The following is a 27199-nucleotide window of genomic DNA, read 5'->3' as shown; positions in this document are numbered from 1 at the left end:
CACTAGCAACAAATAACTACACGGTGTTTGAATGGAGATGGCAAAAGCTGAATACAGAGTAGCTAGTTTGTTGCCCATAACTGCCAGACTCCTAATTCGGACAGGCCATATTTTATTGATAGCAGAACAAACAGAGACATAATCCACCCCTACCTTTCCTGCTTTGTGAAAAATCCCATCCATCCCCAGGGAAGCGGGGATGGAAAAAACAGTGGTGTGAATGTGAGGTGAAAGTATAAGATGGCAAGCACAGTCCCAGGCTGCGTTTCCCATGTGTTTCTCGCACATCATATGCTAAGTTCAATTTTCCAAAAGCTTTGTTTTATTTTTAAAGGTAACATCTTTATTGTTATTATTATTATATTTATTAGTACTTATTATTATTATTATTATGCAGAGATGAAATTTTTTCCCTCTTTGATCAGAGCAAACAGTTTGCTTTTGAAAATGTTAATGGAGTCCTGATTTAAAACATTTTTTTTCTTCACTTTTTTGTTGTTGTTGTTGTTGTTGTTGTTGTTTTTTAAAACGTTGCAACAGGCAGGATCTGGGATTCAATTTCTTCGTCCTACACAAAGAAAGATTCTGGAGTTCGGACTCCTAGCCACTACCGGTAGGTCCTGCCTTGCTCAGTTGTTGTCATCTCAGTGTGGTTTTGCCAGGTGGGGTGGGTGGTGGGTGGGAGGGGAGGAGTTGGAAGGAGGGAGGGTATTTGTCAGCTATGTCGAGTCTTGGTTAACAACTTTGCCTCCATTCATGGTTGGTGTCCCTGAACTTTTTCTTGAGCGTCCTTGTTTTTCTCCAATTTCATGCAGCGATGGCTCTCTGTACATGCACACTGCAAAGAGAAAAGACACCCGTTAACAGCCCTGAAGTCACAGACATTAGTGGCCATTACTGGTCTGTTCTCAGCACTTGGTATTTTTACCCCTGTAAATCACCAGAGACAGCCAAGGCTGTGAGCAGACAACAGGGATGAGTTCATAGACAGCAAGCCAGGAGCTCTGCGTGGTTACCTGGCCGCACCTGAGAATGGGGTGGATGGAGGGCACCTTCTATCCAGACCCTGATTGAGCAATGTGCCTCCTACAAAAACATACTTGCTGGAGCCTAGACAGCTCGAGAAAGAAATGTCTGCCCAAGGCACAGCACATCCCCATGTCCTGTGCAACATAAAGCATTTATCAACTCACCATCTCGCACCAAAGGGATCAGCTCTGATGAGCTCATCGCAAACGTGGTGGGGTGCATATGTGATTGAAATAGTGAGACACCTCAAGGGCAGGCATATTGGAGTTGAGGTAGGTCCAGACTGCTAAATGTCATGCCTGGATCTTTGCAAAAATTAGGATAGAAAGAAACGATTGTGTACTGCTTCATTTTGTAAAGCTGTCACAAGCAATGACACAGAGCTCAAACACAGGGATAGAGCACGTCAGGTTTTGGTTCCAGGTAATCAAGAAGAACAAAATTTCAAATATTATCTGAAGAAATGAAAAAAATACCCCATGTACAAAAAGGCGATGCAAGCACTTATAAATATAACCTCCACTGATTTGCAAATAAATCCTGGCAATTAGAGCCAGGCTACAAATGACATTATTGCTTTGCATTTTACTCCCAGCTAGATAAACAGTTATAGCAGTGTGCAACAATACAGGACAGAGATAAAGTGCAGTCAACTGTGTATTAATAGGAGGGATATTACATTGAATATATGAGCAGTGGAAAAACATTACTTTTCCCTTAGAGCATTTTTCAGGCAAGCCTTTCCAAGCAGTTTAAACAAACACAGACTGGCTGGGCCTCCCAGTGTGGCTGCAAGGTAGGTACTGTTCTGCAAAATGTTATTGCTACTAGAGCCATTTTTTTTTTATGAAAATGTAAAAAAAAAGAATGACTTATCCCTTGGGTCTGGACCAGGATGAGCAATGCCAGGATTGCCTGTCAGCTGCCCAGACTACCGGTGCTGTCTGAATGTTGCAAGTGAAGTGTATAGCATGGTTGCAAAAGGAGGAAAAGGGACCTCACGTCCTCTGTCAACCGCTGAGCTGCCCCTCATACTGTGAGTGTCACTCAACAGCCTGGTGATGGTGAATTTGCCTGTTGCTGTGAAATACCTAACAAACTCTTGAAAAAGTTAACTGAGGAAAACCTGTGCTCTTGTGACTTCTTGGCCGGACTTGCAGAGCCTTTTGATGACCATGAGGATGGGCATCACTTCTGTGACTGACCTTATTTGCCGACATCATGTTTGCCCAGCAGAGGTGGGTATCTGTGCTGGCACTACCGCAACATCCCACATGCACAGAAGTTCTGCCTCAATGCAGTGTTGTCTTCACCCTGAGCTCCCTGGTCCCAAGCTGGAGCTGAAGTGATCTCCATGAGCTCTTCCCTCAGGCAGCTGCATGTACTAACCTCATCTTCCTTGCTTTCATCTCCAACACCCTGTTGGGCTGGGCCAGATGCTTAACCACAAGGGTTAAGCCTGAGCAAAGCCCACAGCAGCAGCACCATGGCACGTTGCCTTTCTTCAGCTCCCTGCCACTCATCATGGCCTTTGGACAAAAATACTGAGCTGCTAACAAGGCCCACAGAGTAATGAATATAAATCAGGCTACAGAAATAAACAACATTTGCTGCTAAAAATTTAGGAAAGCCTGTACCTAGGAAGTAGGGCAGGAATTATAAGTTTATCTTCCAGTCTACAAGTACTAATATGGGGCATAGCTGGAGGCTGCTCACGTTGTACTTTTCAGACAGCACTATCAAAGCTTCTGTACCATGCCAGAAAAATCTGTAGCAGCATAGGACAAGTGTATTTTCAGGATTTAGATACACTTACAGTACCAGTGTATGAAGTATTTATATGGCATCAAGTACAAGGTAGTGCCTGCATATTCCCCCTGCACAAGAGGCTTGTGTGCATTTGCTAAGCTCTGGCCATCGCTCAGAAGTGGCTGAAAACCTACCTGCATGGGACAGGTGTGTGCACAGAGACACACAGGGTTTGTGTGCACACAGCCGCACATGCGTGGGACTTTAAGGACAGTGTGACGTGTTGTACAACACAGGCTCTTGGACTGCAGTTTGTTACTCCTTGTACTGAGGAAGCTTGAGTATGACTCATGCACAGAGATGTTAGTCATGGACTGGAGAGGGGGTGTCTGCAAATGGACTGTTGTGACTGCCCAGGTCTTCCTGGCTTTAAACTAAATCTTTGTGGTTCAGGACCAACACTCGCTGACAGGTCTGTTTAGGGTTCCTGTGTGTGCATTTGTGACACGCTGTCCCTGTCCTGCATCAAGGTAAAGTTGCAGCAGTGTGACAGTTGGCACATCCAGACACTTGGGAGGTCTGCTGGTGCACACAGCACAAGGCAGCTTTGGAAGGATGAGCAATTTGGCTAGAACAAGCGTCCCCTCCTGCTTTGCCTTGCTTCTCCCACCCACCCACACCCACACACCAAGCCAAATACAGCCCTTAACGTCTGGAAACCAAGCTAATGCTTTGGAGCTTCAATCAGATAATCAGCTCCTATGTCCCAGATTCTAATCAACACATCCATATTCATGCTTTAATTGGAAAGTGCCATTAGCTTGATCTGCTGAAGAGCCACAGGCATAAATGGAAGGGGGTGAGCAGCAGCGGGGCTGTGCTGATGTCTGCTTCTTGCGGCTTTTGATTCCCTGTTTCCCCGTTAACCAGCAGTGCCTGCCATTCGCACACTCAAGAAAACAATTCTGCACAAAGAAATGACTCACAGATTAGACAGGAGACTAGAGGTACAAGCAGGGGGAAGGGGGCAGTGGGGAGCACCCTTCCTGAAGGCAAAGGCATGGGGGGTGCTGTCTGTCATCCAGGAACAGCTCCATCCTTCACCTGCGTACTGGCACAGGATTTCAGCCTCATTTCTGCTTCTTGGCACACCACCCACATGGTGAAACCGAAATCATCCTGTGTGGTTTCCCTGGACATCAGGGACTGCCTGAATTTGGGAAGAACACACCCTTTTTGTGTCCTGACCCCAGTATTTCTCACTTGGCCTCAGTGCAAGTTGAGGAGGGCCACGGGATGCAACAAACTCCATCTCCTTTCTCTAGAATATGAGAAAAATCTTATCAAAGGACCTTACATATACTCCATCCATCCAGCTTCACTCCTGGCTTTCCCTGCCACAGACTCTAATGAGTGAAGAGGAACCAAATTTTTCCCAAGTTGCTGTTTAGCAGGTGGGCAGGTCATTATCCCGGCAGGATGACGGTGTGTCCTGATGGCAGCCTGGACCAGAGTCCGGCAGGGCTGGGCACACACCTGCTGGCAGGCAGCCCCGAGACAGGCTCTTCTCCTTGACAGATGCCACAGCTCAGGGTATCTGCAGTAGCAGATGCATTAGCTAATGCTTAGGTGGAGAGAATTGTCTGAGCAGCAGCTAGGGGCAGGAGGGAGCAAGTGATTATGCACCCTCGTTTTCTGCCTCTAATTACTGTGTTCTAAACCCTGTCCAGATGATGCATTTCAGAGACATTTGACCTCACATCTATCTGGCGGCTAAATCTGCAGGATGCTGTCAGATGGAATCACTGTTGGTTAAGGTAAGAAAGAAATGCAGTACAAGATGACAAAAAGCCAAGCAAAAGCATAGTTAAAATACATTGCATTTGACATTAGGAGTTTGATAGATGAACAAGTGAGTTAGTGTGGGATTGAAAACATACCAAAGCCTGCCCACCCAAAAGAGGAGCCGTATTAACAAAGACAAAGATCTTGCGGTTTGTCTTTTTTTTTTTTTAAGAACACCTTTTAGAATGTTTTGTGGCTTCAGGTGATCCCTTTAAAGCATTTTTACTAGGCCTGCTACATCTTCCTACTCAACAGCATCTTGTACTCCTTTGCAATCTCAGGGCTCTGCTTTAACAAAACCGGGATGTTGCATCCCTGGGAAAACACACTGGGAAAGATTCAGCTGCTGTTACTTGTTTGTCCATCATGAATCACTACAGACACTTAAAGAGAGTGAAACTGCTTCAAAAGATTATTTGGTGGGCAAGTGACAATTATACTCAGCTGATTTCTTGTGCAGTCTGGTTCAATCTATATGTCTGCACTTCAAGGGCTCATTTAGCTTGAATGATCAGTGATCAGAAATAATAATATCAAAAGAAATATGTTGCGTATATGTATTTTTAACTAAAAATGGTGCGACACAGTACATTAGCTGCTGCCTGCCAGGCTGTTTGCCTTGGCTTTGCTTGCGCACAGATGGGAGAGGAACTTAACGTTTCCCCTGTCATTACTTAGTAAGTTTTCTGTGCTTTTATATTGATTAAGCTTAATGTTATTTCCAAAAAACAAACAAATCCTACCTACCCTAAACCAAAACACCCCTCCTCCTAACCAGATCTGAAATTTTTTCCCGTTGTTATCTACTGACTTTTGCACAGAACACCTCAAGCATCCTGACAATCTACAGGAGCGAAAACAGTCAGTGGGATTAGCACAGCATAAAGCTGTAACTGCTAAAAGCAATAGATAACACACATCCATACAGATACCACTGTAGATATATGCACATGTACACATGTGTAGTCCTTAGAAATTATCTGGGAGGATATTTCATATTTATCAATTAATTTACTGGCCATTTGCAACTTCAAATAGAGGACTTCTAAATTCAGAAAGCAGTATGAAGCAACAGGAGTCAAAAGACCTCTGGGAGCAACCTGGACTTTCTCGTGTTGCCTTTCCCTGCGAACACTCCCTTCACTAAGCTGCCGCAGAATTTTTCTGCACACGGCAAACAACTGGAAAGTTTAATCTCAGAGATAATTGCCATTGAAGTGGTGGGTGAAGTGATTCCTAGCAATGCATGTAACACCTCTCCTTCCCAGGGGACCAGATTCCTCCTGGCATACATCACTGTGTCAGCCATCATGTGGCAGGACTAATGCTGCTGGAAACCTGGGTGAGTTACTGCAAATGGAAGCTGCAACGTATTGGCCTGAATAAACAGCAAACCCCACACTCCGGGACATGCCACAGCATTTAGTGAAAGGGACATGCAAATACAGCAGTAGAGTCCTTTGACTGCTTCCTTAGAGTCATGACAAAGAGAAAGAAGCTGCTAAAACAGAGAAGGAATTTCCCCATTTCTGTAACATGTCTGCTCGCAAGCTCTGCTCGCGGAGACTTTGACGGGTGCAGCACAGAAAAGTCACATGGAGCTGAGCGCATTTTACTCCAACCCTCCCCACAAGCCTCTGCTACCTACAATGAATCTTAGGCTTGGGAACAGAGTCCTCTGTCTGGAGTCACAGTCCCAGACAGCTGAATGCTTTGGGAAGCTGACACGTGCCTCGGCTTGGGAGACTGCCAGCCCTTTGATGCAGCACTGCTCACAGAGGCTGACTGCAAAGCGTGTGGAGGAGGGAAGAGGTGGAGGAGCCCTTAATTTGGCTGCCAACTCCCAAAGCGCTCACTCGCTCGGAAGGTTATGTGACAGCTGTGATTGAAGCAAGTGTGGGAGGATGCAACTGCAGGAAAGGGAAGGGAAGCTCTCAGGCTGGGCTGGGTTTTTCAAAATGAACGCCCGAGCGGCATTTGCTGCAATGAGAACTCCGCTGTAGGTCAGACACCTCTATTAAGGCAAAGCTTTCCATGAGGAGAGCCACAGGAATGGCCTAGTTTAATGCAGAAGACAACTATTGAGCCATTCAGCAGATGCCACGCACACTACATCAAAAAGAAACCTCGATTCAAAAGAATGTGCTGATCAGTGCCAACACCCAGCCAGGCAGCAAAGAAATACCAGAAGAAGCTGGAAACCCAGCTGTGAAAGCAAGTACTTGCAGAAGACTCTCCTCCCAGCCAAGACAGAAGAGGAGACAGAAGAGAAACTGGTGATCGACCCTAAGCCTGAAGCAAGACTTGTTCCTCAGCAAAACTCAGTGAGGACTTAGGGTACCAATTCCACTAATGCCTCAGATAAACAAGAAAAGGTTCCCGGCTGCAGAAAAGCTGTTGAAAACAAGCAAAGGACAAGAGGCTACAGACCATTCTCTGCTCTTGCAATATCTCCGTCTCCTGTGCAAAGGCCATGGATACTCTGGGAATGCTGAACTGAATTTCTCTCATCATGCCTCGCTTCAGTGGTCCAACAGATTTCAGCCTGCATTTCTGAACTGGCCTTTCAAGCAAATACACACACATGCTCATCTGCGCCTGCACCTTAGCTGGGAAGCTGTTAAAAGAGCTACTAATCCATGGACTTAGCTGTAGCCTCCACCACGCATGAGTGGCACCTATCCGGAAAGCATCCATTTATTCCTTCTCTCCACGTTTCCAGCCCTGATCCCACAGCCAACATGGGGTTAGTGAGAGGGGGCATGGAGCCGTGCAACCAGGGCCAGCCCCAGGATGCACTGTCCCTGAGGTGGCCACTGGCAAGTCTGAGATGCGGTTGGAAAGGTGTAACCTGATTTGGGGATCAGAAGGTAGTAAAATCTTTAAGCAACAGAAAAAAAGAGGTCTCCCTGTTTCTGGACTCAAGTTAGTACCTGTCAAATACTAGGTTAAGAGTGCAGCCCTGCAACTTTCTGAAATGTTACAAATATTGTCCTTGCTTTCTGGTCTTTCAGCCCAACACCCCCACCCAAGAAGCTCAAAACTGCACTTGCAAACTCCCCATTCCCCATGCTCCATGGATGGAGCGAGCGCGCAGATTCCATACCTTCAATGGGTTTGGGTACAAAATGTGATGAGGGTTTGGTTTTTTTCACTCGGTTTCCCTTCATAATTTGACCTTCTTTATTGAGTCCCAGGAACCACGCTCGTCCAGATTCCTGCTGCCGGTACAGCGTGGAAGAATAAATAACGTAGTAGTTTTCAAAGACGGATTCCTTAAATTTGCACTCTGGTGTGAAAACATCCTGCAGTGAGAGAGAAGAAAGAGCAATGGAAGGAATTAATCACTGATCTCCTAAATTAGGCATTGCTGAGTGATACACGATGGTCACGCATTGCAGATAGTTTGACAACGGAAAACAACAGGCATCAGCAATACCAGCTCCCAGCAATAACACACACCCAGAAAACTCCCCACTGAAAGGGAACATTCTCCTTCCCTGGCAGACCTGCGGTTTCCAAAAGAGCCTGTAGTGAACAGGCATGAAAAAATGTGCAGGGAAATCAGGCATTCTCCATGATTTAAACTGAAATACTAAGTAAGATAAAAAGAGAGCTGAGAAGTAGAGACAACCTTGCTGCTCATCTGCTGCTCCCGGTGCCTTCCTGTCACTCTTGCCTTCTCTGTCATGGGCAAGGAATGTGCAATGATAATTTTATAAAATATTAAGGCTTCTTCAAATTCTTACAAGGAAAAGGCAGTTGATCAGGGACATTTAAGTGGATTTGTAGAAATGTGGTACAAAAGCAAGTAAACAATATCCTTATTTTCAAAAGTGATGGGAGGAAATGCTGACACAAAGCCTGGAAAACTTTAAGCAAAGAGAAAGAAGTCATTTTAAAGATTTCTGACATGAGTATTTCTTCAGATACCAAGAACTGGTCCCACACCTGCCCAGAAACAGAGGACACATGGGCTTGGGGGTGGCTGTGTCTTTGCTGCTTGTGCTGGCTTTGCAGAAAGTCTCAAGAAGGAAACTACACTCAGCTATGGAACAAAACTTGTCACGTCCCTGTAACTTCTCAAGATATTAACAACAGGGAAATATTAAACCTCATTTAAAATAGCTGTCTGGCCAAGGGACTGTGTGGCAGTGGGTTCCCAAACCTTCCCAAGTCAGATGTGGCTGTTGGTGAGCTTGTGATTTTGTTTTGTCTTGGTGGTTGTTGTTGTTTTCCTCAGACTTTGATTTTGAGCAGAAGATTCATCCTGGTCGAACAAATTCTCCTACTGTATTCCTTAAAACTGTGACATCTTTGCAAAAAAAAAACAAAAGCAAACAAACAAAAAGCATTTTCAGAAGAAAAACTGTTTTAACAATGAAATCCCTTCTTGCAGGACCCAGACAAGGTATCTCAGAGCCCTGCGGGTGAGGGCAGGTGCTGCTATAGGTGAGCGATGCTCTTTCCCAAGCCCTTGCCACACAGAAGTCTTTGGGAGCTTCTCCAACCTTGCTAATGGAAAACCCATGACCAACATCTGAGCAAAGCATTTGGAGTAATGCCACATATTTACTGCAGACCTCATTTTAAGAGTGAACATTTTGAACATTCAGCAGCACTCAGGTATGTGTTCCCAAGCACATTGGGGTTATATAAAATGTTGCTGGCCTGACAATAAATCCTGCGTGCAACAGACCTATGCAGCCAGGTAGGCTTGAAGCCATGGAAGATTAAGCACAGCAGAAAGCACAGAGCTGTGCTGCACATGTGAATTTTGCATCAGTCATCAGCACCACACAGATAAAACCACCGTCAGCCCAATGGGTCATTTTGCTCTATCGGAAGGAGTCTTCCATCCTGCAGAAATAAATATTTTAAGAAGAGAGTGAAGCAAGTTAAAAGAGATCTAGATGACTTAGAGCGCTAAAAAACAGTGTTTGAAGTAGCTTCCCAGAAGATCAGTGTTTAAGCGCTCCTTAAATCCGCTCTTTATCTCCAGGCTTTGTCTGGCCTCGGAAGACACAGCTCACACAAACCCCGCAGTGGAGAGCGGCTCTAAAACCAAAATGGACAACTCAGTCCCCTTTCTCATGCCTTTGTTACTCCATCAATAAAAAGTTATCAAGAAAATTCCCTTTAGGGGGACTGAGAAGTTGGCAGGCTGCAAAAGATAGCTATCAACTTGACCAGAACATGAAATTTACTGTGTATGAGACACCTGCATTTCCAATATCTGTTTTAACAAGACTAGTTTTTATTTTCAAGAAGAGAAACATAAAAGCCAATGCATTTTTAAAATGTTGTTTCAGAAAGAAAAATAATCTAGATTTTGATATAAAAGTTATTGAAAGTTGAGTTTCCAGATGGATATCTATTTTTAAATTACCACATTATAAAATTTTATGACATGCAGTAGTTCAGAAAAGCAAATGCTGTGTCGTATATACACTTGTACCACTAAAGCATCAAAATTATTATATTCTTTTAAAATAAATGCATTTAAAGACATCAACCTAATGCAAAGACATCAACCTAATAAAGATTTAAGAAAAATAAATAAAAAAAATAGTGATTTCTTTTAAAAATCTCAGCTCCCCTACAAGCAAACGAAACTGTCCACAATTCAGTTGAAATAGCACTTCAGGACATTAACCATGGCAATACCACCAAGAAACATCACAGCTCTGTCCCTCTGGCAGTTTAGAAAACCCACAGATTTGAGAGTTAAGTTCTAGTTAAATAATGCCATTTTTACCCATTATCCTCCTTCTTACCTACATCACCTCATCAGCAACAGCTGATGTCCCACTGTGCCATGCAGGGACAAACACATCCTAGGACACAATTCATCCTGCCACCAAACTGACATGCCGTGGCGTCCTCACAGGTCTGAGCACCAGTAACCTTTGGTGTGGACACTACCATGGTGCAGATGTGACACAATGATCAAGCAGATGGAGAAGGTAAAACCAGTTGACCAGAAAGGAGATGAGACAGACAAGCAGGACACAGGCTACCCTCCCAAGCACGTCCTGGGGATATTTGGAGTGTCCTCTAAATTTATTTAACCTGCACCATTTTTGTCATTGATATCTTCTTGGTGGCCAACATGAAGCTTTCAGCTACACCCTGTCAGTTTCCACACGTGTCTCTTGCTGATGGCTTTGGGGCTACCAATAACAAATGACTACTGAGATATTAATGCCAGAATCTCTCTATAAGCTTTACTGTCAAAATTAATTGTGGAAATTATGTCGAATTAGGTGGGAACTGCTGTTTCAGATGTCCTGGGATGAGAAGAGCTTGGAAGAAAGAGTAAAGTGCAGGTGAGCTTAACAGGCTTCACACTAATAAAGCAGTTCTTAGTGGTCACTGCTGCACAGACTGAAATCTGAGATAACTGAAGGTATTTTTGGAAAATCAGTGATCTATTGGCCAGATCTCTGGGACATGCAAGCTTGTTTTGTTTGTTTGTTTTTTAAGATAAATTCAGTGTTGATTAAATATGCTTGATGGAGTCCAACACCTTCTCTTCATCCCACAGACACAGAGTGGGTATAAACAGCAAAGGGATCCTCAGGTTGTGTCCCTCACATGCTTCTGACAGTACACAAGGACATCCTCCTCCAGAGGTAACAGAATGGTCAAGAGTACCCCCTTGGTGCAGGGACCTTTTGAAATAGGCTTATAACAAACCCCTCTCAATTATTTTCCCAGCCTTCTCCTTGATAGCAATAGCATGACCAGATACAAGACAGTGAGAGGACAGCTGGCTTCATCTTTTAATCACTGGTCTTTTTTCAGTCTTTAAACAAATAAATCATGATTCTATTTTCTGTACAAACTTCACAATGCTCCCGGTCCCCTGTCAGCACCATCAGGAACTCAGCTCACTCAGAAAACCTACCAGTTCTGCTCATTAAAAACTATGCTTGTGATTTGGTGAAAGAAAAAAGGAAATTTGTCTGGTTTTATCTTCATCTGAAATACGTGTCTTTAGCTAAATTATTTTTTCATACAAAGTAAATAAATACATTTATTAGTTTACTATTTGGAGATTTAGAGCCGGAGGTATTTTGTTAAATGTCTATACATGTTACTGAAAGCAGTTTGAAAAAGCAAGTCTTTTTTTAATTGTTAAACTAAAAACCTGCATGAAATATTTGTAAAACAAATGCTAGTAATTTACATAGAAAACGTTTAACATCTGCCTGCAACTTGTTTTCTGTATCTCAATCCAATCCCTTGAACAAAACGCATTTCCAGTAAGAAGAGTAATTAGATTTGCTTTGAAAAACAAACATAAGTCTGGTTTGTGCTAACTCTCGTTCTAACAGAAACTGCACAGTCTAAGAGGAAAAAAAAAAGTTGCTATTACACAGAAAATTAGAGAGACCACATTCAATGAGACTTGGAATCAAAGTAGGGAGCAAAGTGGATGATGCAACTACCACTTGGGTGGGATTCAGTGTGTCAGATATGCTCAGGGAGGGTATAAGGTACCACAGATTGCCCCAAAAGCTTTTTCTGGTTTAAAAAAAACCAAGGTATTTCATTTATCCTCAATCCCACTAGTGTCTCCTGCCACCTGTAGATGGAAATGTGGACAGGACTTCCAGCCACAAGCCAGTTTCTGCATCACTCGGGCCGCTCTGGCCTTTCGGGAAGGTGATGGGAATGCCTGGCCCCATCTGTGCCCCTCGCTGCACAGGTTGGGGGTGATTTGTGAGAAGACAGATTTTTTTTCTAATCTACCTCAGCTTTCATCTGCCCTGGTTAGGTTAATCTAACCCAGTTTCTTGACCTTGAACATAATAAGCATGACTGGACTCTCTGCACTTCTGTAAAGCTGGAGAAGCTCCACAGACGTTGGTGGAGAAGCACTGCTGCCAGACCTGTGGGTGGGAGGCTGCAGGCTGTTCAGGGAATGCACCAACATGCTCGGATATCTCAGCTCCTTCAAAAAATGCCCATCTGGTGGTGTCGGGCGCAGCGCTGCCAGGACATGGGCAGCCCTGGTGTTGCTCGAAACATGAGAGACCAGTGTCAGCCCTTGCCTGTGCCAGGCTGGGGCCATCACTGCCACCAGCTCCCTCAGCTGGGAGATGAAAAGAAAGGGTCTCCTGTGAGCAACAACATGGTGCTCCTTGGTACTGATCACAATTTGGTCCCTTGTTCATTGAGTCCAAGTTCTGACCGGCACAGAAGCCTCTATAGTCACAATTAGGTTTCTTCAGCTTTTTTTTCTTTTTAATAGAAAATATTCTAGTCCTCCAAATTAGAACCTAAGTGTTATTCAAAAATTCTGCTTCATGTATTTCTATGTATTTGTTGGACTATGCTCAGATGCCAAAGGAAGGAAACATTACAAATCCCGTGAGGATGAATCGTGAGAGGATATTAACAGAAAGCTGGTTTTGGTTAAGCTCATAATAGGAAAATATTACACTTTTGAAGAGTGTGTAAGAACATTTATTGCTCTAACTTCAAATTTTACTTAAGGTATCCATTTGAAAAATCAATCACAAATGATGTGTGCCATTATGGGGATAACGAAAATGACGCACCCAAATTATATTTAGCGCTGTACAAACAGTAAAGAAACGTTAAAGAAACATTAAAGACCACAGCAGGATGGTGATGGGTTTCCAGGGGTGATGCTTGGGGACAGGAATGAAGCCAAAGGGAAGGCTGCCACTAGTTGTTGTACACAAATCCAGCTGCTCACTCAGCATCCCTCTGGACTGGGCCACTTGTTTGTATTGCTTGCCATTTCCCTACAAACATTCTCAAAATTGCCAGATAAATAAAATATTTTTTTTTTTCTTTTTCCCTCAAGATGTCCTTGTATTATAACCCAAAGGAAAATGGCAAATATACACATCCACACTTAAACCTAACGACTTAATAAATTTAGTCACTGAAACTAGCAGCAATAAAAGAAAAAGCCATTATGCAAGTAGTTTGTGACATTGTTTAGGAAAGGGATGTTAATGACGAGTACTGAAATATCTAACTAGCACACTCCCAAAGTAATAGTTTTCCTTTGTTTACAGCACTTACGGGTTTCTCTTTTATGTTCTGCACAATTACTGAGCCAGATCTTCAGATGGGATAAAAGCACTAAACTGCAGCCAAGTCTATGGCACGGCAAGGCTTCCCTCTCAGAGAATCTGGCTCCGGATACTTACTGATGTTAGCGTTAATACTTGGAGCTCATCAAGTCATTTAAAACATATTAAGTAGGAATCATAAATATCATCACAGTTATCAGCAGTGGCATTTCATTGTGGATGTGGAGGCAGATCACAGAATGGCTGGATCCTGTTCACTGTGTATAAGCGCAGCTCCATCCCAGAGGAAAGGATGGTGCCGCAGCAGAGCATCTGCTTTATGGTGCTCTTTACCCAGTAAAGCCCATTCTATATTCCTCACTGACCTCAGCCAGAACAGAGTTTAATCAACACCCCTCTGATGCCAACAGCACTGAGAAGTTCAGCATTGGTAGCAACACACATAGACCTGTGTGGATGAACAAAGACACTGGATTCTCATGGGCATCTGGGCTCCCAAATGAAATGCAAATGCCCAACTCCCATTTAAACCTGTGGAAGTTCAGTGACTAAACATTGTCTTTGAATCTCTCAGAATTTGTGACCAGAAACCTCATACCATAGCACTGGATCCAGGCACACTCTTATTCCCAGGACAGGTCTTGAACCACACAGGTCCTGTTCCCAGGACAATCTCTATGCAGACCACAGCAGCACTTGCATGGGCAATGATGCCTCGTGTACAGCCTGATCTTGTTCAGTGTCCTCCTGCTTCCATGCAGCTTCTCCCATGACCTAGGGTTGCATCTGTCTGGAAATGCTTTAGAATAATTGGAGCTGAGCTCTCTCTTTGGCAAGTGATCAAGAACCACAAATGTGCATCCAAACTTTACATCTCATCACATCTTTGTCCAGATGGCAGGTGATATTCTACTGTTCACACTCTACTTTTCCTCCCCCTTCTAGCTCCATAAGAGATTGGTGACAAGTCTTCTTGGTGGCCTTTTAGAAGTAGGAGAGAGCAGATACGTTTTAAAATAACAAGCTGCTACATGGGAGTGTACAGCCCTGCTGCACAGCAGAGATTCACTTGATGAGACAATATGCTATCTGCAAGTATTCTGAGTCTGCCTGGACCATCTGTGGGTTGGAGGGAGCACATTTTCAAATAAATTACCATCCATGCAGGTCTGTTCCCCAGCTCTGGGAGCTGAGAAGCAGCATTAGCAAGCAATCTGATTTACTGCCTCTGAAAACCATAACTAGAGGGCTATCTACCCTCACTTTTGTAGGAACGCTCTGTGCTCAAGGTACATATTTGTTCAGTTGGCTTCATTTTAAAATAACCAAGCAAGAGGTGGAGTGCAGCTCTGCTAAGTCTTGTAAACTGACTCAATATTCCTGGACAAGTAAAAAAAAAATCAAGTATTGGCCAAGCCTCTATAATCAAGCTACAGATCTTTACATGTGGACACAATCTGTCCTAAAGCACCTTTCTGTGTTCGAGGACTAATTAAATCATCCATGTGACCACAGAGGAAGTTTGTGAATGCTGGAGACAAAGGTGTGATTGCAGTGTGGACGTGCCCAAGGTAACCCTGCAGCAGCAAGGACATCTGCCCGAACAACAGAGTACTGACAAAACCTGTGTCAAGTTCTGCAGGACACGCGGAGCTCCAGTCTGCCCTGGCCAAGTGGTTACTTAGATCAAAACAAGCTTGTATATACCAGCACAAGCTACTGTCTCCCATTTAGCTACAAAGCAGATGAACCTCATGAGTTTTGGGGATCCAGATTCAGACCTGCCCATCCCTTCATATCTCAGTATTGTGTTATGCTTTCAGCTCTTGGCCTGTCCACTGTGCACGCACATTTCTAGCAAGCACTTCATAAAAATGACCAAATCCACTGCATTGGCCTTTAGCGAGCTGCTTATGCAAACCTGATAGGAATACAGCTTTCAACTTGATGAGCGCTGACAAAAATGTAACTCAGGATGACTCTGAGCTGGGCTGCTCACTTCCATGCCTCCCTGGAGAGCCTGGGTAGGCTGGGTGAGAGAACAGGCTCTGGAAGTACGATTCGGGTACAGCGTTATCTGGGGAATGCTGCACACCGAGCAACTCACCAATGTGGCACACGGAGCAAGTAATATGCATTGTCTTTTGCTTTGGTTTTTCTTAATCCTGGAATCATTTCAGTTCGAAGAGACCCTCAGGATCATCGATTCCAACCATAACCTAACCTAACTCTAGCACTAAACCATGTCCTTAAGAACCTCATCTAAACACCTTCTAAACACCTCCAGGGATGGTGACTCCACCATTTCCCTGGGCAGCCTGTTCCAACACCTGACAACCCTTTTAGCGAAGAATTTACCCTAATATCCAATCTAAACTTCTCCTTGTGCAACTTAAGACCATTTCCTCTCATCCTACCACTTACTACTTGGGAGAAGAGACCAAAACCCTCCATGCTACAACTTCCTTTCAGGTAGTTGTAGACAGCGATAAGGTCTCCCGTCAGCCTCCTTTCCTCAAGGCTGAAGAGCCCCAGTTCCTTCAACCACTCCTCAAAAGACTTGTGCTCAACTTCAAGTTCGTGGTTGAGTAGAATAAATTTTCATCCCTTCTTTTTAAAATATAAGGTATATTTGGATTTTAATTGATTGATTTGTTATTTAATTTTGGATCTTATTTCAAGCTGGAATTTTAAAACCTTTTAAAATTTGGAGCTGTTATGGACTCCAGTAGTGATGGCAGAATAACTCATCCACGTGGCACCTGGCCCATCCAGTTCAGCATTACTCTCAAAGAAAGCAACTGCTTCCTTCGAAGGGGATTTCCTGACAGCATTGTCTCTGGTACTGCATTCCTGGCAGCCTGGGGATCTGGTAAAACCCCAGGATCATTTCTAACCTCGGAACCCCAACTCATCCATTGTCTTCTCTACAGGCTGTTTTTCTGAAAAAGTGTCTGAAATTTGTAAAAATGTTATCAAGTCTGCTTACTCCAAAACAGCATCCTGAAATATATCTTTACATTTGGAGATAATGATCATGAGGCAAGATGGGACAAGGTGAAAATACGTTAGTTGCATACAAGAAAAACAAATTTCCTAACTTAGCATCATACTGCATCATCTGCTAAAGCCTGAAATAACTGTGAAGAAGAATAATAATCTAAAAACCCTAGAAACACAGCCATATGGGATACTTTGAACCTGTGATCTCTGTATGGGGCCAGAGAGAGTTTCTTGGCATCAGTTTGAGCGCAGGGCACAATAAATTAGTTTGTGGCCTTTGGTGACTTTTGCGATATTGCTATTTTTATTGCTGTTGATAAGAAAAACAACAATGTATAAACTAAAATAATGATTATGCATTTGTAAACATGACACTATTTTCTTCTGAAAGTCAAAAGAAAGCTCTTAGTGGGAAATCAGTAGTGAATATTAGGTTTATCATGTTATTATTTATATTAAAATTACCCTCAAAAGCTCAAACCAGAGTATGAATGCTTTCGACATTTAATAAAAATGCCCTCAGCATGACAGGAGTACAGGGGAGACCTCTTACTTCTAGATTTCTGTGCCAAGAACCTGAGCACTGAAAGACCAACTGGCTTGTTGGCTGTTCTGTAAAACAAGAGGGGTCAGAAATAGCAAGAGAAACTTATTTCCCCCAGGTTCTAGTTCAGTTACTTAGGCAAAAGCCCCCTCTTTGTCATGTAAGTTAAATAATGCGGCTATAACAAAGTCAGGGAGAAGGGGACTGCAAATGAGTCCCAGTCCTTGTCTCGCAGACCCTCCGGTGGCTGGTGTTTCAGCAGACAGACAAAACTGTGCTTGTTCATGCCCAGTGGTACCGAGCTACACATGGAGAGCAGGTCTGAAAAGAGAAAACAGCCTGCGCCCAATTTTCAGTGTAGTTCATTTTTTTGAAGTAACGCATCACATGGGCAGAAGATAAGAGGACTTGCCGGGGAGCTCACCAGGCCTATTACAACAATAAGCTGCTGATGTGCTGAGATAGCCTCTTCACTTCGACTCTTACATTGAAACCACGAGGCTCGGTGGAAACACACCATCTCTGACACTCTCCCTTATCTTCCCTAACGCTGGAAAGATCTCTCCTGCATTAAACCAATTTCAGAGCTGTCATACCCAGGGCTGGAAATTCAATTTCTTTGCTGCTAAAACTTCCACCCTGAAAATGAGTGGTGCCAGATTATTAATATTTTGACAGCTTAGTGACACGCTGGCTACAACTGGCCAATTAACAGTGAGTCCTGTGGTCTAAAGCATTCACCAAGGCTGGGGTGAGCTGGTCTTGGATAGGCAAGATCTTACAACAAGACAAAATGTTATGAAGTGTGACAATTTATGTGGCTTTTCCCTCCCCCTTGTACCAGCTGCTGTGGCGCCTACACAGAGAAAAGGAAAGGTTCATGGCATATTCTTGGATGGAGGCCAGCTCTGCTGCCCACCAGAAGAGCCAAGCAGAACCCATTGAGATCTGTACATCAAAGCCTGGGTCACAGCATCTTTTCTGCTCATGAAGCCAGCAAAAAATCTCAGTGGTGCTCCCCTAAAATCTGCCAGGGTGACCCTGAAGTGTCTCCCCCATCTCTGCCGGGGGCTGCTTTACCACAGCTAAACAAACAACGTGCCCAGCACTTCAAATCCCTCTGTTCATCATCCCAGCTACCAGTGAAGGTGGGTATGTGCCCTAAAGGAAGACTGTGAAGAGGGGTTGCAGGAACATTTCTGTTGGTCCTGAGCATCATCTGCTGCCAGTGAAGAGAGCTTGTTGAACACTTGTCACGTAACTGAGGGACTGGATTTTAATTCCTGAGAGCAGGCTCCTCTGCTGGTCCTGACTCCTCCAGGTTCTGTGTCCTTGAGTCAGACACTTTGGGCTGGTGTCTCATCTAATATTCTTTAAATTGCTCATTGTGGATGAGGAGCCTGTCCTTGGTTGTACACAACAAAGGGATATTCAGCCTGAGGAATGAACGAACCTCCAGTTCCTCAGAACATTTTTGGGAGAGAAAAAGAGAAGAAAGAAAGTGTTTTGCATGAAGCGCAGACAGCCCTTTGTTCATTTATTTTCTGAGAGTTCAGAAAATCAGCCAAGTTTGCTGCGATTTAAGTTCCATCCACATATTGACCATGTTATTTCTGCATAACCTGGAAGAGCTGACAAATCTCACAGCCCAAAACAACTTCACAGAGAAGACTCGGCTTTTTTATACTTTGAATAGATTTCCACCGTACGTATGGCTTTACAACATGACTTAGTCTTTTTCCGTTAGTTTCCTTTTGATGTGAAATAACCCATGGACAATGCACAAACATTTTGAATGGACCCAAACTATACCACAACTTAGATCTGACTGTTCCAGCATATGCAGCCAAGTGATCCACCAGAGCTGATGCTTTGCTTCCCAGGAATCAGACAGATGGAAGTGTGTCATCTGGGATTTTGCAGTGGTGGTTATAGTGAATTTTTTCACTCTGTTGCACACTTTGCTAGAGAACTCAGATGAATTTTGGCATCTGATCCTGTTCAGAAGCCAACTAATGACTGCAACTTCCAATCTAAGATAATATAGTCACTCTAGAGAGAGTAATTTAATAGACTAACTCTATTTGGCGCAATGCACAGTAAAGCAGGAGACCGTTTTATTGTGTTACTAGTATACAGAAGACTGTGCAACTGTCTTTAAATTATATGACCCAAAATACATCAACAAAGCAATCCAGAGTTAAAAATTGCTATTTCCTATTTGTAGCTACTTACTGCAGCATGTTGCCTCAGTGAGATCCAGGATTCACAATCAGACCTGTATACATTTGATTTTTTTTCACAGAGGCTGTGTCTACAGCACAGAGTGAAACTGTTGGTAGCAAGCGCTGGACACTCGCAGTATACACATTTCAGGATGGGTTCAGTCTTTCAGTCTTTTTTAGCTGCCACCTAGTCCCACTGCCTGAACATCTGGCACTTAAGGGGCACTCCTGGAGAGCACCCTTCACTTTAGCTTCAACCAAAAGGAATCCAGTTTGCACAGCCTAAGACCAGTCTCTGGTACAAACCAAAGAGGTGTACATGAGCATAGCTAGAGGACTTACTCCTAAAGTATACTCCTGATCTGAACTAAAACACTAATCCCAGAGATTACTGGGGTACTTGGCTTGCTGCAATGGGGTATAATAAAGCAGGTCTGTGATGGAAGTGAAATGTCAGCGACCAATTGCACAATGGTGATCCCTAAAAGAAGCCAGCAGCCCTGTGTCCACTCTGATCACAACACACACTGGAAAACAGGGATGTGAGCAGCATGCTGTAACCTGCCATGTGGAGTTTGCACTTCATAGAATCATAGAATAGAATAATGGAATCATTTTGGTTGGAAGAGACCCTTAAGATCATCAAGTCCAACTATAAGCTAACTCTAACATTAAACCATGTCTCTAAGAGCCTCATCTATACATCTTTTAAACACCTCCAGGGATGGTGACTCAACCACTTCCCTGGGCAGCCTGTTCCACTGCTTCACAACCCTTTCTGTGAAGAAATTTTTCCCCATACCCAATCTGAACCTTCTCTGGCACAACTCGAGGTCATTCCCTCCCATCCTGCCACTTGCTACTTGGGAGAAGAGACCAGCATCCTCCTTGGAAAGGGTTGTGAAGTACATTGTAGGGAGCGATAAGGTCTCCCCTCAGCCTCCTCTTCTCCAGGTTAAACAGCCCCAGTTCCCTCAGACGCTCCTCATAAGACTTCAAATTGTTCCTTTATGATCTGAAATGCCTCACAGCCACACTGGGTATAGGAATAAGAAGCTTTTCGAAAACCACTTAACCACTAACATCCACAAGGAGAAACAACCACATTATTGATAATAACAGAAAAGGTCAGCTGTCAAGCCCACCTATTTGAATCTCTGTACTTGCTTTCAGAGAGCCTGGCATTGACTACGTGTCACAGCTGGATCATTCAGAGGTCTGAAAAGAGTTTACTTAGCATGCTAAATTTTAAAGAAGTCACGTTCACCTGTTCTAACAAACACATTAGGAGGGGGATGGAAACATAGGGCTGTCCTGACTATTTTTGAAGAAGGAATGTGCCTTTACTGCTTCCTTCTGTGCTTATCCAGAACAGGGGGAGAAAAAACAAAAACAAACCCAAAACAAACCAAAAAGCCCCACAGAAGAGAAATCAGTTGCTCATAGGCATAACAGTCCTTTCTCACTATCCACAATATTTCATAGTTTTCCTATGTTTTCATCAATGCTAAGTCCTGAATCATTACTGCAGCAACAAGAGCAGAACTGGATCCTCTAAGAATCACTGAAGCTGGGCTACACATTCTGTTCAAGGAATAAACACTGATTCATTAATGTTTCAAAATGAATGGCTATGATCACTTTCAACAAGTGAAACAAAAGAGAAGATTACAAGACCTTTGGGAACGTAACTTCTGGTGCTTGGAAGAAAAGACACAAAGATAACCTGTCCCAAAGTGTCTGATTTAACTGAACCAAAGGCTTGGACTTCATGCAAGCAGAATGATTCAGCAAAACTCTGTTATCTGATGATGTTTTCATGCTAATGGACCTGAACAATCACTTCAGTCCCTGTAGTCTACGGTATTGGGGTCAGTAACAATAACAGTGTCCCACTCTGTCAAAATCTGTCATACAGGGCAATGAACAGTTTAGCCATGAACAACTGTCAGCGTATTTCACAATACAAAAGCATTCGGAGGGTGAAAACATGTGAAGCAAAAATTCAATCAGGCAAGTGGGAGAATGCTTACAAAATCATTGGGCTTTATTTACTAGTTCTACACCATTGCCTCTCTACTGACCTAACCAAAGCATATCAGCATATTGCTAATACACAGAGAAACACATGCAATAAGCCTGTGCACTTGGAGGAACACAGAAAGTAAGAGCACCGTGGGGATCATTTCACTTAGAAGAGGGCAGTAAAAAAAATATGAGGCATGTGAGGCACAAAAGAAAAATAATGAGAGCTGAGAGATTTTGCTTTTTAAGCTGGTCATAAGAAAAAATAAGCTTTCAACTGACAAGGATGCTTTAAAAAGTCTGCTTTCTAAATTTAACTTTGATATTGAAAAGTCTTGGGTTTTGGTTTTTTTTTTTTTTGTTAGTGCAAATTTGATAAAAAAGGGGCGTGATAATCCTGGTGCTACGCATTTTCAAAAGCCATTTCTCAGTTCTAGCCTCTTCAGAGGGTGAAGATAACATTTGCGTGGATACAAAGCCCTTGAAGAAAGAATGTTCCTTAAGGGCAGAGCTGGCTGTAGGGTTTAATATGGTAGGAACTGAGATTCAAAATCCGCAGCATTCACATTAATAGCCATTAAATTATTTATTCATATCAGGTTCTGGAAGCCTGTAAAAAGACTAGGTTGCTCTGAAGGCCTCAACTCTCATAAACTTTGTTGTATGAGTTACTTTCAGTTACTGTTCTGAGGAATGTACATTCATTTTTACAAGTCTTGAGGTATACTAAAGCCTTTTGTCCCGTCTTTCTCCAGTTCTGTGAACTGGGAAAAAAAACGTCCGTGCACCCAGTAACGTCCAAATCCAGGAAGCAGCTGCCATGGTACAGTACAGCAGGAGAGAGAAGGTGCAGTGTGGAAGAGGTTCCTTGAATTATTTGATGCAGTCCTTGCAATGGCACAGCACCAGTTCTCAGCAAAGCCCCATTTATAACCCCCTGATTTCTTCCCCCCACAACTCATACTACAAAGCTCTTTCAGAAGCAAACTGCTCCAAGAACTACAAACCTGCTTTCCAGACAAAATCTTGCCCAAAGCCCCCAGTGACACAGGCATCAGGCTCAGGGATCTTGAGGGGCTCCTGTGGAAAGGCTCTCCAAACGAACCGATCGTCTGCTCCCCCCAGCCAGCTGACCATGGTGCTGTTGCTGGCCACCTTATTACCATGTGAAAATGACCATCTTGCCTGTGAGGCCAGAGGGACAAGCAGCAGGGCCACACAAAAATAACCTGAGCTGAAAAAGATGCCAACAAGTTGGTATTCTGCACTAAAAAGCCCTCAGCCTTTTTTTCCCCCTGCTTGTGTCCTGAGCCCTACTGCTGACCTTGATCCATTTAATTACCTCCGTAACCAAATTACACTGTAGCAGAATGTAATTATGCAATCAAGTAATGAGCTATGGTTTTGCTCTTGGTCTTGTATGCAAAGCCACCTTTGAAGAGGGCGATAAAAGAAGTGATTATTATAAAAGGACAGCGCAGCCCCATGTACCAATTATTGGCCATGATGCAGGGGACAATGTCTGCTGGCAACTCTGATCCATCAGCTGCTTTTCGCGGACAGCTGGCAACCTTCTCTGAGCTGCAGCCTCACAGCCAGCTCTGTTGGTTCCATCCCGACGCCAGACATAAGCTCACGACAGGCATGCTGTGTGATGGGCCAGCATTCCTGAGGATAACCAGCTCCTCCAGTAAGTCATCTCTGCTTCAAACACACTTATTAAAACTGACTTCAAAAGACCTGTACGGAGCCAGACCAGCAGTTTGGCGATGGCCAGTAGCAGTACTGAGAGGAAGGTGTAAAACCAGGGCAAGCTTGTGGTGAAAGCTCCAACTTGCTCCCAGCAGCCAGGAGCCTCTGCCTGCTGCATCTGGTGACAATGACCTGGTGCTCAGGGAAAGTATCTGGTTCCCCATGGGAATGCACAAGTGTGGTGGGGGTTGTGTGTTCAGAGCAGGGTGCAGGAGCCAATGTAGCTCCCCAGGGAAAGGTGAGAAGGGTCTGAGCCAGGAGAGGCTTCAGGAAAACGTGATGGGAGTTTCTCTGATGGGGCTCAGCCTACAAGAGCAGTTCTAGGATTGCACTTTGCAGCCTAGCTCGGGGGAGGATGTACTCCTGTCAGGTCTCAGCCCATTGAAAATTTGCCTGTGTTGCATTAGATTTTGCAGTGGGTAGAAGGAAAGGGCAAAAGAGAACATGATATTTTTAGGGAAAAAATAAATTGTCAAACAGAGTTTTGACCATCATGATACTTGGCTGTATTGTGCTAGACTCACACACAGATGTGCAGCTCCGTGGGACAGAAGTAGGTTCAGCCCCATAATGCCACAAGTAAGGGTGGAAGTTTGCCCCTATAGGGAAGCAAATGATGCCTATCAGCAGAGCAACTGAGTATTTTCAGCTGCCTCGCTCACACAAGGGTCCTACAGTGAGGAGATAAAGGACACAGAGGAATGAGGTCAGGTGCATAAGATCCTTGGAAAGGCTGTGTCATATTTTCTGAACCCCAGCCCAATGCTTTCAGTGTAAAAGTTTTTCTCTGCCCCATTCAGGCCACAAAGGGAAGATGATGGTGTGACAGACAGAGCAGGATCCAATCTGCAGGAAAGGTCCACTCTACATCACCTTTTGAGCCCAAGAGCCCTGGCACTAAGGCACAACATTGCTGTAGCCTGTCTCATTTTTGTGACTCTAGCAGTAGTAGCATCAATGTTTGGGAAACATAAAGTTGTTCAGCAGCAACGCCAAGCACATGCATATCAAAAAGCCCCAAAAGGTCCATAGAAATGAATTCCCTGTCGTCAGCAGCAGCTTCTCCCTTTGCAAAGATAAATAGCTTTTTATGTATGCAGTATATGTGCTAGCATGTACTCTACCGCTGAAAATGTTCAGCCTCCAGTGTAACTTGTCAAAACCTGATATGCCTTCCCTTAATCAATGTGGCAAGCTCCTGAACACCATGTGCTTCAAGCAGTGGGCTGTTGTCCCTGCAGGCAAAAGAATGAAGCACACTGTCATTCTTGCTGCTGCTCTTCGACACATGCATCTCAGGGTGATCAAAAGCCAAAACAGAGCTGGATATAGCTTCACCACCACAATCCCTCTAAGCTACGGCTCCTCAAAAGGCCCTAAGATGAGATGCTACAACAACTCTTGCCTCCATTTGAAGACACAAAACAGAGAAAGCGAGGACACACAATGCCGGATGGCCACAGCACTTTAGAGGCTTCTTCTTGTCCCAGTTCTAACTGTACCATTTCTTGCTGTTTGCTTTGAACTGAATAGGATGAGGGTCATCTCAGCATGAATCATTCATAAAGCAAATTCCCCTGTATTAGCTGCTGGGACAAAAGACGAATCTGTGCAGACAGTGATGAAAATATCGTGGCGTTAGGAAAATTTGCGACCAGATACTCAGCAGTGTTTATAAGGGGAATTGCTGAAACCAGACAATTTATGAAAATCTGATGACCACAGAGCAGTGGGGGATGCCTGAGGCGTGGCAGGCAATCCCACAGCTCCCAAAGCCATTATTAAAGCTAAAGGTGTGCACTCAGGGACAGGGCACCAGGGAGATGTGTCTGCATTCACAGGTCATGCAGAACAGCTGCACTGACTGCACTTTCAGGAGAAATGTGCTGGGGACAGCAGGGAAGCAGAGTGATTTCATCTTCATCATATCTGACAACAGCCCTTTCGGGGATGACCCTGCAGAGCGTTTCTTCTTTGGGCCGCTTGGACTGGGAAAGGGATGTGCTCTCTCCCATGCTTTTTGGGATAACAAACAACTTGTCTCTTCAGTCTCGCAATATGGGCAATGCCACATCATACTAATTTCTTCCCCTTCCTTCAGTTCATAACCTACATGATCTTTAACCCACTTCTGATTCCTTTTTCTTTATTCCCTGGCACTTTACTTAACCACAGCAAGTTTCTGTTCCTGAGCCACAGTCTTAAACAAATGAGATCACCTATTCAGCTGTTCTGATGGGTCCTTCGGGCACAGGGCACACATTCTGTGCCGTACTCTAGAAACATTTAGACACAAACCCCCTCTGGTTCAACTTCAATTGACTGTAAGAAGCAACTTCTCTTCGGTCACTTCCATCAAACAGAAATGTGAGACAGGAAAAGGGCTTTTAAGCATAATGAGAAAGGGACATACTGTTTCCCCATGAGAAACTTCACAGGCATGATGGAGCAAAAAGTAACAGGACCGAGGTCACCATTAACATCTCATCCCAACACAGAGAGCCTCAGCCCCAGCAGTCATCAAATCTCAGACTGTTGAACATGCAAAATAAGTTTCATGCCACTGATTTTAGCACATCTGTTACCCTCTCTCTGCTGCAATCCTGCACAGAGCAGTGATGGAGAGAAGCCTCTTGGCTGGCAGTCTAATCACACAGGATAACACTGGAGTTAGGAGCTGTGAACTGGTCTAGCCTGGGCTAAGAGGGCATCTCGTGCCCACCAAGGAACAGCACTGGGTTTTCCTATCCCTCCCTTGCTCTCACACATGCAGTCCATGGCACGTAAGCATCCTTCATCACCTCCCCTCAGTGCTTAGGGTAGGAATTTAGGAAAGAGCCTCTGCAGCAGCAGATATTCAGCCTCTGAACTTCTCAAGCCACACTGAGGGCCCGCTGGGAAATATTTCTCAGTCCTGACCCCCCCGCAGACACACCATTCCTACGGCTGTGCAGAACGCGGGAGAGCTTGCCACACTGTGCTCAGGCTTATCTGTTCCTGTCACTCCCCTGCGGGAAATAGAAACGCACCTAGCAGACGCACATATTCAGCATGTCCTTGTACATCAATACTGCACAGTCGCTGCATAAAAAGGCTGGATGAGTTCAACACGCTGCATTTCAGACACACCAGGCTGACTCGTACATATTGTCCTGCCTACACATGCGCAGCAGCTGCTTGTGTGGGATTTCTCCCACTTGAGATGAAACCCCAGCAACAGCTAAATGTCTCTGCATCGACCTGGGGGAAATTTTGGTGTGAAAAAGGAGTTTTCTGTCCTGCTGCCACACTTCTGTAGCCAGGAAACCCTGGGTCTAGCCCCCCAACTCCTCCACACAACATGCAACCCTTGCAACAGCTGGTAAGTGGTGCAGAGATGTGGCTCCTACCCAAACACATGACAGTTTATTGCTGCTGTTGTCAACTCACTCTTGAAAATAATCCTAATGGGAACAGCAAGAATCTTTGTCCAAACAGGTTAATTTCCACAAAAAAAAGCTGTTTCCAAGGAAAGAAAGAGCTAGAGGCAATGTACAGTGATGGACGGTCAGGAAAAACTACTTGGAAATTCAGACCCTGAGTGTATCACCAGGACTGAGGGGGTTTGCACAGAGTGGTCCCCATGCAAGCGGCTGTCAGCATCCTTAGGAGAAAAGGAAAGAGTGGGACAGCAGAGACCACACACCACGGGCTGGCTGCTCTTCTCTGCAGCATGCACTGATGGCAATCCCAGAGCTGGGATTGCACTGTGAGCAGCCCCGTGCTCACACGGAAAAGAGAATCAGAAATTGAAAGTAAAAGCAACCTCAAGCCTGGCTTCCTCCAAAAGATAAACCCACTTGTTTGGCAACGCGGACTTAAATCCACTACCCCACAGCACCCTGCACACACAGAGTAGCAAAAGCATCATTTTCTCTTAGTAGGAAATGGCTTTCATATAATCACCCTCC

General features: G+C 44.3%; 1 protein-coding gene across 4 annotated transcripts in view; it reads right to left on the bottom strand.

Moving 5' to 3' along the window:
• Positions 1 to 299: 299 nt before the first annotated feature.
• Positions 300 to 27199, bottom strand: part of FGF12 (fibroblast growth factor 12) — a 220801-nt gene continuing 193901 nt past the window's right edge. For all 4 annotated transcript variants that reach the window (XM_065845053.2, XM_071812643.1, XM_071812644.1 and 1 more), the window contains 2 exons: positions 7730 to 7928; positions 300 to 838 (listed from right to left, as the gene is read on the bottom strand). In XM_065845053.2, the coding sequence (XP_065701125.1) occupies positions 720 to 838; positions 7730 to 7928 (318 nt within the window). In that variant the 3' untranslated portion in view covers positions 300 to 719. The remainder of the gene's footprint in view (positions 839 to 7729; positions 7929 to 27199) is intronic.

Source organism: Patagioenas fasciata, chromosome 9 (genome assembly GCF_037038585.1).
Source record: "Patagioenas fasciata isolate bPatFas1 chromosome 9, bPatFas1.hap1, whole genome shotgun sequence".
In the NCBI taxonomy this organism is placed as follows: Eukaryota; Metazoa; Chordata; class Aves; order Columbiformes; family Columbidae; genus Patagioenas; species Patagioenas fasciata.
This window is presented reverse-complemented; position numbering and strand designations above follow the sequence as displayed.